The 13,710-nt window shown below is 34.0% G+C and overlaps 1 protein-coding gene and 1 long non-coding RNA gene across 5 annotated transcripts in view; one reads left to right on the forward strand and one right to left on the reverse strand.

Moving 5' to 3' along the window:
• The window catches only part of LOC106068275 (dynein axonemal heavy chain 8-like), a 124,255-nt gene that overhangs the window by 79,415 nt on the left and 31,130 nt on the right, over positions 1 to 13,710 (forward strand). For all 4 annotated transcript variants that reach the window (XM_056006295.1, XM_056006296.1, XM_056006297.1 and 1 more), the window contains exons 50-63: positions 324 to 466; positions 667 to 801; positions 1,411 to 1,533; positions 2,765 to 2,978; positions 4,731 to 4,837; positions 4,947 to 5,110; positions 5,970 to 6,177; positions 7,216 to 7,338; positions 8,047 to 8,177; positions 8,782 to 8,935; positions 9,546 to 9,710; positions 10,623 to 10,849; positions 10,993 to 11,071; positions 11,418 to 11,561. In XM_056006295.1, the coding sequence (XP_055862270.1) occupies positions 324 to 466; positions 667 to 801; positions 1,411 to 1,533; positions 2,765 to 2,978; positions 4,731 to 4,837; positions 4,947 to 5,110; positions 5,970 to 6,177; positions 7,216 to 7,338; positions 8,047 to 8,177; positions 8,782 to 8,935; positions 9,546 to 9,710; positions 10,623 to 10,849; positions 10,993 to 11,071; positions 11,418 to 11,561 (2,117 nt within the window). The remainder of the gene's footprint in view (positions 1 to 323; positions 467 to 666; positions 802 to 1,410; positions 1,534 to 2,764; positions 2,979 to 4,730; positions 4,838 to 4,946; positions 5,111 to 5,969; positions 6,178 to 7,215; positions 7,339 to 8,046; positions 8,178 to 8,781; positions 8,936 to 9,545; positions 9,711 to 10,622; positions 10,850 to 10,992; positions 11,072 to 11,417; positions 11,562 to 13,710) is intronic.
• Positions 4,012 to 9,229, reverse strand: LOC129922060 (uncharacterized). Its single transcript, XR_008774068.1, has 2 exons — positions 9,086 to 9,229; positions 4,012 to 5,459 (listed from the first exon to the last, which is right to left on the reverse strand). It is a non-coding gene; the product is annotated as an uncharacterized LOC129922060 (long non-coding RNA).

Here is a 13,710-nt window from a genome sequence, read left to right on the forward strand (position 1 = left end):
TTCAAATACTATACACCAGCATGTTCCAACCAGAAATTCTGTTCAGTTTTCATGAAATAAGCTGGGTTTTATTTTCTAGCCTTGAAAAAGTGTAGACTCCAAATGTTTATTATTTTGTTCATGTTGCTTGAATATCTATCTTTCTTTCCTTCTAATTCAAGCTTGTAGAAAATTTTGTTTAAGTTCTTCAGTCCATTCAGTGCTGAAAATAGTTCTAATTATTTCTAATAGGATTTGTTTAAAATAGATCATTTTTTTCACAATTGGTTAGTGAATACTTTCTATTTCCCAATACATCAGTGTATTTATTTTTACCCCACTAGGTCAGTGGTTACATTGGCGCACCAAAGTGGAACAGTACATTTATCCTTCAGACAGTGTACCTTTGTTTTCTACAATACTTGTACCCAATGTAGACAACGTCAGAACTGATTACCTTATTGAAGTCATAGGCAAACAGTCATTGGTCAGTTGCATATAAAGATCTTTGTAAGATAAATCTTGATTAGATACAATTAGAGTTTTGTTTAGTCAGATGTTGAAGGGTTTCAAAAGACGTCCATAAATTTCAATATATATTAATGCTTAACTGCTTTTGACAAGATAATTTCATTATATACCTATCTAATAGCTTTGTGTAACAAAATGTTTGATTCATCCACACAGGGTGTCCTGTTGATAGGAGAACAGGGTACAGCCAAGACTGTCATGATACAAGCTTCAATGGCCAAAGCCAACCCAGAAGAGAGGCTGAGCAAAAGTTTTAATTTTTCATCAGCCACTACCCCTGGCATGTTTCAAGTAATTCAAATTTTCTAGACTTAAAGTCTATTACAAAGTTTATAAGTTTAGTGAATGAGACACTCTTTACAAACTTTAACCCTAATGACTAGAAGGCTCTAGACAACAAGAAAATTTCTGGGTGTTATAGATTTGATAGATTGTTCATTAAAAATGCCTTACACACTCTGTCCCTGGTCTATGAAGGCTTCTGATCACATGACCATAACATGGGTCAAATTTACAAGCAAAATTCATACCAGTAGTGTCCCTTGTCCATCGACATAGCATGCTAAACTGTATTACTGGCCTGTCTCACATGTGTCAGCTGATCGTACAAAGTTAACCTTATTGCGTCACCAATAGGGTGCAATAATATATAATACTATACTAATAAAAAAGAACTTATATTTTATTCAGTGTAGTTATAAAAAGCTAACATACATGAACAGTGTTTGAAACACTTGTAAAGGCACTTTCTTAAAATTCTTAAAAGAAATAAATTTACTTTTTTATGGTCTTCCGTAACTCTGTTTATTGTAATGTCATTTGCTGAAAATGAAAATAAATCTGAAATTTATTCCAGAGATCTGTTTAACTGTAATTTCATTAGCTGAAAATTTATTTCAGAGAACTATTGAAAGCTATGTTGAAAAACGTGTTGGCACAACCTATGGACCCCCTGGAGGAAAGTCGATGACAGTTTTTATAGATGATATTAATATGCCCATTATCAATGAATGGGGTGACCAGGTCTGTAGCATAATTCAACATTCTAGGACAGGGGTTCTCAACCTATTTGTCATGACTCCTTGGGGGGGGGGGGGGGGGGTTAAATGACTAATTGCCAGGGGTTGCTTAAAAGCACCAGAAATTTTGATTTTTGTGTCTATTCATTACTGGAAGTAACAGTGGTGCTAAAAGGATTTCAATATCAGTTATACAAATCTGGATGAAGTTCTGTCTGAGATTGTGTTACACCTTCTTCCATTTCCAGGAACACATTTTTCGGCTTGTTAGTTATTAATTACAAATTCAGAAGTAGACTTATGCAGAAGAAGACATTGGTTGAGCTCTTTCAAAGACTGCCCCAAGAATTTCCTAATCTTATAAATTCAGAAGTAGACTTATGCAGAAGAAGACATTTGGTTGAGCTCTTTCAAAGACTGCCCCGAGAATTTCCTAATCTTATAAATTCAGAAGTAGACTTATTCAGAAGAAGACATTGGTTGAGCTCTTTCAAAGACTGCCCTGAGAATTTCCTAATCTTATAACAGGGAAATAAAAAATATGTGTGTGCCTTGCAAACTTGACTACTGCAACATCTCTAAAGAGATTATTCTATTGGAAAGACATCAAAATGAATACTTTTGGAACTTAATAGACTTCTGTCAAACAACATTTTGTGCATCAGGTGTGACAAAAAATGTAGGTCAAAGCAATTAAAAGTATTGCGTTCTGCGGTCTATAACCCATTAGCTCCAATAGCAGTTCAGAATGTTTTTACATTACATTTTCTGGAACATTGTGACACAATTATTGTTTTCTAAACTTTCCTACAAGAAGAGCTCATTATGTCGCATTTATATCAAGAATGAGATTGTGGTGACTTTTTTTTTAATGTGTATCGCACTTTCATTATTTTGTATAGAATTTTAAGAATGATCTGGCCTGTAGCCCCAGTGTATAAGTCCCCACCCAGGAAAATTAGTATTTTTAAAGCTTTTTTATATTCCAAAGGTCTGAGAAGTATATATTTTTTTAACTAGACATAAATATCTATTTTTTTAATTTGTTTATTTATTTATTGACATTATCTCGAAATGTTTTTTATATTTTTTAAGAATTTTTTTAATTCAGAGTCAACCCTCTTTACTTATAGTTTCAAGAGGATTTTTAAGACAAGACATATGAGCTATTGGGTTAATCTTTGGACTTATAGACAATCACTTATCTTTATTTGTTTTCTAATTGTATGCTGTAGGTGACCAATGAAATAACAAGACAGATGATGGAAATGAAAGGGATGTACAGCTTGGATAAGCCAGGGGATTTTCTGGATATTGTGGATATCTCCTTCAAGGCTGCCATGATTCATCCAGGTGGAGGGCGCAATGACATACCAGAGAGGCTGAAAAGACAGTTTTGCATTTTTAACTGCACCTTGCCATCCAACCATTCAATAGATAAAATATTTGGTAAGAAATACCATCAACAGTCACAGTATAGGAGTTGTTAGCAATAGCAGGCATTCAAGTTTCAAAACTGTTCCTGCCACTTGAACTAAAAATATATTTGACATAACAATAGAGAAAATAAGCTCTTACAAGCAATTGGTTAATATGCATGACTAAATGCATGACGCGTAGGACCTAATCATCTTCTTTTTTGAAGTAACGTCTGTATTATATAAGATAAGATAAGAAGAATTGCCTATGCTCACTTAAACTTTGCAGGTATTATCTTTTTGTCCATTTGATTACAGTAAAAACTTTTTTTACAGTAAAAACTAAAAAGTTTTTACTAAGTAAATTTATAGAACTCATATCAGTTTAAGTAAATTTATAGAACTCTTAGGAGCTTAATTACATTTATAGATCTATTCTCAATGAAGTAAATTTGTAGCACTATCCCCAACTAAGTAAATTTATTAAACTAACCTCAATTATGTAAATTTTTTACAAAACTAATATAAACTCACTCTGGTAAAATGTTTCTACACGTTATTTCTCTAATACCCAATCTCAGATCAAGATGAAATTTTACTCAATTATTTCTTTTAACTGGCAAGACAAGAATCATAAAAAAAAATTAACCATTTAGTTAATTAGCTATTGGTAATTAATTTTTGGTATCTCGAACAGGGGAAAGAAATTGTACTAGTCTGTAGTTGTGATATAAGCTGAATTAGTCCCCTTTATAGGTTGCCATTTTAAAATGTTTGAAACAAACAATACATAACTATACAATCTTCTGATGTTATAAGCACTTCACTTGCAGAGTGGTTAGTATGCCAGCTTGAGCAGGTGTGAGCCATAAGTTTGAATTCGGGAGGTTGTTCCCTTTTTTTTTTTTTTAGATGCGTTTAAAAACTGATTATGGTAAAATTCACCCACATATCCCTTTATTCTCACCCCCGCCCCTCCACCAAATTTTCCAAACTGGTCCAAAGTGATAGGATCATAGTGTACTGAGAATTCTAAAAGAATGAAATAGCACTAAACAAAAACAATTGGTAAAAACATTTTTAATCGCTTAGATTTAATGTTGTTGGTCTAGATCATTTACAAATTTAATTACATGACTGATCCAAACTAACTGATACAATTACACTTCGTGTAGGTATTTTTTTTTTTTACAGTATTTTTAATGTTTTTCTTGTTAAAACTATCTCCAACTTAGTAAGTGTATAGAACTAGCGTCAAGTAAGTAAATGCAGAATGTCTGGGAATTTTAGTGGGCAGGGTCAGAACCCAGGACCATCAAAACAAGATGTAGGTTTTAACAAGACGCTGTAGAGACTTGCTCAAATGATTTAAATTCTTATCGGTTGTTTAATACATGACACATGAGATAAAATAGATGACATAATTATATTGGTCCAAACAAATGAAAATTTAGTTTGACTACATCTGTTTGTTCAGCATTAGTTTTGTAAATGTTTGTTTGTTTGTAAAATGTTGTACATGTTTCGCATGTTCCTTCAGAGTTGAAAATAATTTACTACCTAGTCCAAACTTCCTGCAGGACAACAGGGATGGGAGCGGGCAAGGTTTGAGCCCAGGCCCATCGATAAGTCTGAATGACAGTCCAGCGCTCAAATCGCATCACCAAGCAGTCATGTAATACATTCAAACTAAAATGACACATTTTTTACTTATTATATTTTTAAACACATGATTTTGCTGGAAGTTTTAAGTTGAACACAAAACTGTTAATTTTGATTGAAGGAATCATTGGACAAGGCTATTTCTGTGAGTCCAGATTTTTAGAGCCAGTTGTAGAGATTGTCAAATACTTAGTTCCATGCACTCGTATTCTTTGGCAAAGAACAAAGGTGAATATGATCAAAGCTTTATATGCATTTCTTTTTTTACGATAATATTTTGTATTTTGACTCATTCAGTTTCCCATTGATTAACAGTGACGTGTTTTGTAAAATTCAGATCAAAATGCTGCCAACGCCAGCCAAATTTCATTATATTTTTAACTTGAGAGATCTGTCTCGTATCTGGCAAGGTATGCTGTACATAGAAGGTAATGAATGCAGCACAGTCAGGACCGTCATTAACTTATGGAAGCATGAAGTGTGTCGTGTCATTGAAGACAGGTTGGTCTGGCTATTTGTCTACATTTTCTGTAATGGCAAAGTCTCATTACTTAGAAAAGTGTACTTCATAAGCCATTACTAGATGTTCATAAAACAAATTACTCTTAACCTTTAATTTTGGTGTAATAAGTCTATAAATATATACATCTCTCAGTTTCAAATAATCATCTTTAAAAAAATAGATTAATAATTGTGACCTGCACATTTGGTTTGCATTTTAGATTTAGACTATGGCTGCCTTGTTACATCAATGTATGGTGTGTGCTCTGGACTGGTTCGAAGCCCACCTGCTGCCATCCTGGGGGAGGTTTGGGAGAGTATGTAAATGTCTTCAAGTCTGAAGGAACATCTGAAAAAATAAAACAAAATATCTAGATCAGTGGCTATGTCAGTTTTAATGTTGCATTATTTTCAATAAAAATAATAAATTATACTTTGATTATTAACTTTTGTTTATAAGAGCCATTTAAGGAGAACAGGCTGATTAGTAACTGTAGTAAACAGAATTTCTTTTCTACTTCTATTACAGAAATGAATTATTATTAAAATAAAACACTTATACTTTTTGAAATGTTTTTCTTTAAGATTGTAAATTGTCAAACTGTATTCATGCTGACAAAATAGTCTTTGGTAGGGTCTATAACATTTGTAAAATATTAAAACCAAATAAATACATTCCTAACACCGCACCATCTTTGCATTATAGGATCATTTTATCAGAGGTTAAAGTGTAGCCATAGCAAAAGAAATACACAACTTTATTCTGTTTGACTATGTCTGTTCCAATAAATGATTGCGTAGCAAATATAATAAAAATTCAAAAAAATAAAATGTTGGAAGTTGATTTGTATTTTCACAGGTTTATAAATGATGAGGACAAATCCTGGTTCCAGAATGCTCTCTATTCTGTCATATCTGAAGTGATTGGGACAGAAGTTGCAGATATGATGATGCCGTTTCCTCACTTTGTGGACTTCATGAGGGATATCGTTGAGGAATTAATTCTGGAGGATACTGGAAGTCTGCAAACTGGACAATCTCAGATGATGCCAAAAGTTTATGAAATGGTAAGTCTGGCACTTTGCACACTAAACAATCTCAGAGTCTGTTATAATTCAAATAATTATGAATATGCATTTATTCATATGCTTTTTTTACTTCCTATTTTTATCTTAGAAAGCCAAATGTTACATTTAATTTGCTATGTGCCCATGAATTTAAATTGCTCTGTGCCCATGAATTTAAATTGCTCAGTGCCCATGAATTTAAATTGCTCTGTGCCATTGAATTTAATTGCTGTGTCTATGAACTTAATTAGGATATGTGGCCTTGAATTTAATTTGCTATGGGCACATTGGAAACTTTAACAGTTTACTGATTTAGCTCAGCTATTATTTAATTTGAATGAGATATCTCCTGGAAGTGCTAAAGATGATTGTTTGTTAAGAACGATGTCTTGATGGACTCTTTTATGGTCCTAATATAGGATGGCTGCCTGGTTGTGCGCGCTGGACTATCGTTCAGATTTGTCTATGGTCCCGGGTTAATACCCTGGCTACTACCATCCTCTGTCATCCTCGGGAGGTTTGGACTAGGAAGTAAATTATCTTCTTATCTTATCTTAAACTATGAAAGAACATCCGAAACATGTAACACATTTTACAAACCTTTTTTTATTCTGCTATTTGTAAATGTCATCTTTTTACTCCACTTATACATAAGTAATTTGTTGTTTTTTTTTAATTTAGTATCTTGTTTTATATGCTCTAAGAACTGTTCTATTGACTATGTTCTTATATATTGTCCAAAGCTAGATTTTTTTTTATGAAATTTATTTGCTTACTAGGGTAACAACTATAACCTATAAATATATATATATATCTCAGCTGTCAACTGCTAAGGTTAATTTAATATCTCCTTTATTTTGTATATGTCATTATCAAATGATAACTTTTCTTTGGGTCACATTTAATACTGTAAATGATTATTCTTTCTCCATAGCGAGCAAGCATCCTTTATTCCAGAGAAACAATAGACTTCTAATTGTATAATATTAGTTTTAACACTCAGACTATATTTGTTATTAAAACAAAATTTTATTCCAGGTTGAGGAATATGATATTCTGAGATCACGCCTACAAGCTTTCATGAAAGATTACAATGAACAGATTCGAGGATCTCACATGAACTTGGTTTTTTTCAAAGATGCCATGATTCATCTGACCAAAGTAAGAGCATCATTGTTTCTTATTCAGACTCTTGTAACAGTCCTTAAACACTACATCGATACAACAAGTGAAGTCATATAAATATCTAGGCGTCATCATTGATAACAAGCTCTTACGGGAAGACCACCTTGGAACTCTGACAAAGAAAACAGCCCAGCGACTATTTTTCCTATACAAACTCAATAGCTTTAAACAAAATAAGAAGATCCTATATAATTTTTATGGCGCGACTATGCAAAATCTGCTAACATACAGAATAACTTGTTGACAAGGCATCGCTTCATCTAAACTATTGCACCTCCTAGAAAACATTATAAAAAGGGCATCAAAAATCACACACACAAAATTACTATATTTAACTGAACTTTTTGAACAAAAATGTCTATGAAAAATCAGAAAAAATCATAAATATGTGAAATCGTTGCAAAATGAGCGACTTCTGTCAATGAAGACAAGAACAAAGCGGTACAAAATGAAATGTTACCAACTTTGATAAATTTCTAGACAAAAAATAATAATTTTGAGGCATAATTGACAGGTCTTGAAAACAACACTTTTGGTCTGTTGTCTTTGCTTGTTTGCCAAAAATACCAAGAATTTTTTTTTAATTTTAAAATAAGATTTTAAGATTAATGAGATTAGATAAATATTTCTTTTAATTTTTTTTTCTGTATCAACATTTGATGTTGACCTTTATGTCATCACTAGGTGTCAAGAATAATCCGGACAAACAGAGGTGCTGCTTTACTTGTCGGAGTTGGCGGCTCCGGCAAGCAATCTTTGACTAGACTAGCATCTTTCATTGCTGGCTATCAATCATTTCAAATTATGATTTCCAAGTAGGTGTTCTTAGCTACATTTCAACTAGCTACATTTTTGTGTGCTGTCACAAAACCTCATCTGTTATAGACAACAATGATATCTGTAGCTTAGTTAAAAATTTATGAATTTACTCTACACAAACAACAGCACACTATTTTTCCTTTGCACAAAATTGCAAAAGAGCCTACAACTCAACAGCAAAAATCTGACTAGAGGAAGAACTTCTCACTTAAGATCATCCTGTTTAAGTAAAGTTTCTCTTTCAGACCTTGTGATCTATAAGGGAGATAATGTTTAGGTCATCTGTTTCTTTGGCCAACGGTTAATGAGCAGGGTGTCATGTGGCCAGCACAATGACCATCCACCTTTGCTTTCCCCCAATTTAAGTCAGATACTGATTAGAATTGGGTGGACTCGGGGGTGGGGGGGCTAAAAATCCAGACATTTACAATCCCAGTCTTCACTGGGATTTTACTAATGGTGTTATTCTAATCAAATGTAAATATTCCATTTGTTATAAATCTCACTGCTCTATTTTGCTTTCTGTTTTCTTGAGTTGAGAATGCTAAACAGAGGATACATATCTTCTAATAGTGGCCCTAAACTATGATTTTCTCCTAGGACCTACACCATGACCAATCTGATGGAGGACTTCAAGTTCACATATAAAGTGTCTGGCTTTCAAGGTCTTGGCATCACATTTATATTCACTGACAATGAAATCAAAGAGGAGTATTATTTGGAATATATTAATAACATTCTGAATTCAGGGGAGGTAAGTTGTGCTTGTGTTTAGAAGAGTATTATTTGGAATATATCAATAACATTCTGAATTCAGGGGAGGTAAATTGTGCTCTTTTTAGAGGATTATTATTTGGAATATATTAATAATATTCTGAATTCAGGGGAGGTAAGTTGTACTTACTCATATTCAGCACCTCTTAAGGATATCTACTTCAATGGGCTTCTGGTCTGTTCTTTTCTTTAGTTCTTCATTAGAGATCTTTTCTGGCCAGTGGATCATGAGAATCTTCCTGAGTCAGGTATTGCTGAATACCTGGATTTATAAAGAATGCACATATATATATATATATATACAATATAAGAATGACAGGAAAAAAAAATACATTAGCTACTAATACATCTTTCATGTTCACCCTTCCATCAGGAACACAACCAAACACTTTAAAAAATAATTATTTAGCCAAATACGCACACACATATAAACTAACTTCAATAGTCTTCAAACTGTCTTTAAAAGCCACTTACAGGCAGGTATCTCTTGCAACACCATACCTAATACTTAATAATGAGAATGAGTTACATGCAAATAAAATATATTGTTAACTGAATGTCTAATGCAGTGCCTTTAAATCTATTTTTAGATCTCCAACTTGTTCCCTAAAGATGAATTGCTAGAAATATGTAATGACCTGGCTCCGATTATGAAAAAAGAGTTTCCCAGGAGGCCACCCACTATAGAGAACTTGTATGATTATTTCTTGGCACGGGCTAGGTCCAATCTGCACATTGTTCTGTGTTTCTCACCAGTAAGTGGTATACAAATGTTTTCGTTGTTAAGAAATGTTATGCTTCAACAATTTCAATCATGCTTTCTTTGTTTATCAGTGATAGGGGGGAAAAAATAATTACTGAAGATTCTGATTACAGCAAACAAACAAACAAAAATTGAATTTTCTTAAAAAGTAAATTTTTTCATTAGCTCATTATTTTTTTAATATTTCAATAGTAATTTATGTGAATATTATTAGATCTAGGGTATGATGAAATCAATATTAGTGATAACTGATTTAATAATAATATCATTTTCTGACCACAAATGTATTAAACACTTAAATGATTGGTTGTTATAAAAACCTAATTCCAATTCGAGCTCATTCTTTAATTAGGTCAACTCATTCATGAAAACTTGTGCACTGTGCAGTACCATTTAACTTAAAGTAAATATATATTTGATGGGGTAAGGTTGAAAAAGAAACATCACGCAAACACATATCTATCAATGCCTTTCATGCCACTATTGTTTGCTCAATATGAAATTGGTATGTCACCAGGACAGTAGCCCACTACTTTGACTTTACTTTATACCTAATTGATGTTAGTTTAATAGTAGAGCTGCATTGACTTAAATACAGACATTCAGCCCTGATGTAATACTCTGTTTTCACCTAGCTTCCATTTCAAGAAATGACAGGTGTTAGTTGTACAATTGCTCCATTTTTTTTCAGTTTTTTTTTTTGTGTAACTGTAATTAGCTATTTTGTTTAGTTTCAAAAAACTAATTTCACATTTACTGTATTCCTAAAAGTTGGCAATAAATTAGTTGTAGGCTTTTATCTTATTAACAATTGCACTGTTTTTTGTTTTTTTTCTTTGTAACTGTAATTAACTATTTTGTTTAGTTTTAAAAAACTAATCTCATATTTACCGTATTCCTAAAGGTTGGCAATAAATTTCGCATGCGCTCCCTCAAGTTTCCTGGCCTCATTTCTGGCTGCACCATGGACTGGTACAGCAAGTGGCCACGTGAGGCCCTGATCGATGTTTCATTTTATTTCCTGGAACACTTTGAAATGGAAGCTACCGATGAGGCCAAGAACAACCTAATAGAGCTGATGGGGACTGTCCATGATCAAGTATCAAACCTCTGCTTTGATTATTTTCAAAGGTGAAGACAGTAACTCCCAGTTTATCAGTAGAGACCAAATATAATTTAAGATCAATTTTTAAAAAAAAGGATAGTTTTATAGTTTATGTTTTATTTTTTTAGGGCTCATTGATTGAAAATGACATCATTTTTTTATCACCCAGATTTCGGCGTCAAGCTAATGTGACTCCCAAGTCGTATCTTTCCTTTCTAGATGGTTATAAAAATCTGTATCAGATTAAAGTAAGTTCAGTTTAATTTGTACGTTTTAGACATTTCTAGCATTGTTTACAAATGTATGCCTATTAGCCCAAATTTCTTTGGAATGAGAAAGGATTAGCAAAGTTTAAATTTAGGAGCATGTTTCAGCCTGAAGTGGAATGACAGCTTTTAAATAACATGATAACAATTGTATTGAAAGCATATATTTGTTATGAGATTGATAGAAATTTATTTGGCATCATAGATAGTATTAACTAACCCAGCCTTCTTGTACCCTTTTCAAATGCCTTTTATGTTTAATGAGTCCCACCAGTTGTGGAACATAAACAGCTTTATGATATACAATATGTATTACACATACTTCTAGGTTGATAGTCTGAAAGAGCTGGAAAGGAAAATGTTGATAGGTCTGGAGAAACTGGCGGAGGCTGCAGACTCAGTGGACCAGCTGAGTCAAGATCTGGTTGTCAAGGAGAAAGAATTGGAAATAGCTAATGTGGCAGCAGACAAGGTAATTAGAGTTAAAATATAGCACTCCATCAACTGACAACTGTGAGTCAAGATCTGGTTGTCAAGGAGAAAGAACTGGAAATAGCTAATGTGGCAGCAGACAAGGTAATTAGAGTTAAAATATAGCACTCCATCAACTGACAACTGTGAGTCAAGATCTGGTTGTCAAGGAGAAAGAACTGGAAATAGCTAATGTGGCAGCAGACAAGGTAATTAGAGTTAAAATATAGCACTCCATCAACTGACAACTGTGAGTCAAGATCTGGTTGTCAAGGAGAAAGAACTGGAAATAGCTAATGTGGCAGCAGACAAGGTAATTAGAGTTAAAATATAGCACTCCATCAACTGACAACTGTGAGTCAAGATCTGGTTGTCAAGGAGAAAGAACTGGAAATAGCTAATGTGGCAGCAGACAAGGTAATTAGAGTTAAAATATAGCACTCCATCAACTGACAACTGTGAGTCAAGATCTGGTTGTCAAGGAGAAAGAACTGGAAATAGCTAATGTGGCAGCAGACAAGGTAATTAGAGTTAAAATATAGCACTCCATCAACTGACAACTGTGAGTCAAGATCTGGTTGTCAAGGAGAAAGAACTGGAAATAGCTAATGTGGAAGCAGACAAGGTAATTAGAGTTAAAATATAGCACTCCATCAACTGACAACTGTGAGTCAAGATCTGGTTGTCAAGGAGAAAGAACTGGAAATAGCTAATGTGGCAGCAGACAATTTGGTTAGAGTTAAAATATAGCACTCCATCAACTGACAACTGTGAGTCAAGATCTGGTTGTCAAGGAGAAAGAACTGGAAATAGCTAATGTGGCAGCAGACAAGGTGGTTAGAGTTAAAATATAGCACTCCATCAACTGACAACTGTGAGTCAAGATCTGGTTGTCAAGGAGAAAGAACTGGAAATAGCTAATGTGGCAGCAGACAAGGTAATTAGAGTTTAAAATATAGCACTCCATCAACTGACAACTGTGAGTCAAGATCTGGTTGTCAAGGAAAAAGAACTGGAAATAGCTAATGTGGCAGCAGACAAGGTAATTAGAGTTAAAATATAGCACTCCATCAACTGACAACTGTGAGTCAAGATCTGGTTGTCAAGGAGAAAGAATTGGAAATAGCTAATGTGGCAGCAGACAAGGTAATTAGAGTTAAAATATAGCACTCCATCAACTGACAACTGTGAGTCAAGATCTGGTTGTCAAGGAGAAAGAACTGGAAATAGCTAATGTGGCAGCAGACAAGGTGGTTAGAGTTAAAATATAGCACTCCATCAACTGACAACTGTGAGTCAAGATCTGGTTGTCAAGGAGAAAGAACTGGAAATAGCTAATGTGGCAGCAGACAAGGTGGTTAGAGTTAAAATATAGCACTCCATCAACTGACAACTGTGAGTCAAGATCTGGTTGTCAAGGAGAAAGAACTGGAAATAGCTAATGTGGCAGCAGACAAGGTAATTAGAGTTAAAATATAGCACTCCATCAACTGACAACTGTGAGTCAAGATCTGGTTGTCAAGGAGAAAGAACTGGAAATAGCTAATGTGGCAGCAGACAAGGTAATTAGAGTTAAAATATAGCACTCCATCAACTGACAACTGTGAGTCAAGATCTGGTTGTCAAGGAGAAAGAATTGGAAATAGCTAATGTGGCAGCAGACAAGGTAATTAGAGTTAAAATATAGCACTCCATCAACTGACAACTGTGAGTCAAGATCTGGTTGTCAAGGAGAAAGAACTGGAAATAGCTAATGTGGCAGCAGACAAGGTAATTAGAGTTAAAATATAGCACTCCATCAACTGACAACTGTGAGTCAAGATCTGGTTGTCAAGGAGAAAGAACTGGAAATAGCTAATGTGGCAGCAGACAAGGTGGTTAGAGTTAAAATATAGCACTCCATCAACTGACAACTGTGAGTCAAGATCTGGTTGTCAAGGAGAAAGAACTGGAAATAGCTAATGTGGCAGCAGACAAGGTGGTTAGAGTTAAAATATAGCACTCCATCAACTGACAACTGTGAGTCAAGATCTGGTTGTCAAGGAGAAAGAACTGGAAATAGCTAATGTGGCAGCAGACAAGGTGGTTAGAGTTAAAATATAGCACTCCATCAACTGACAACTGTGAGTCAAGATCTGGTTGTCAAGGAG

This window comes from Biomphalaria glabrata, chromosome 12, assembly GCF_947242115.1.
Source record: "Biomphalaria glabrata chromosome 12, xgBioGlab47.1, whole genome shotgun sequence".
NCBI lineage: Eukaryota > Metazoa > Mollusca > Gastropoda > Planorbidae > Biomphalaria > Biomphalaria glabrata.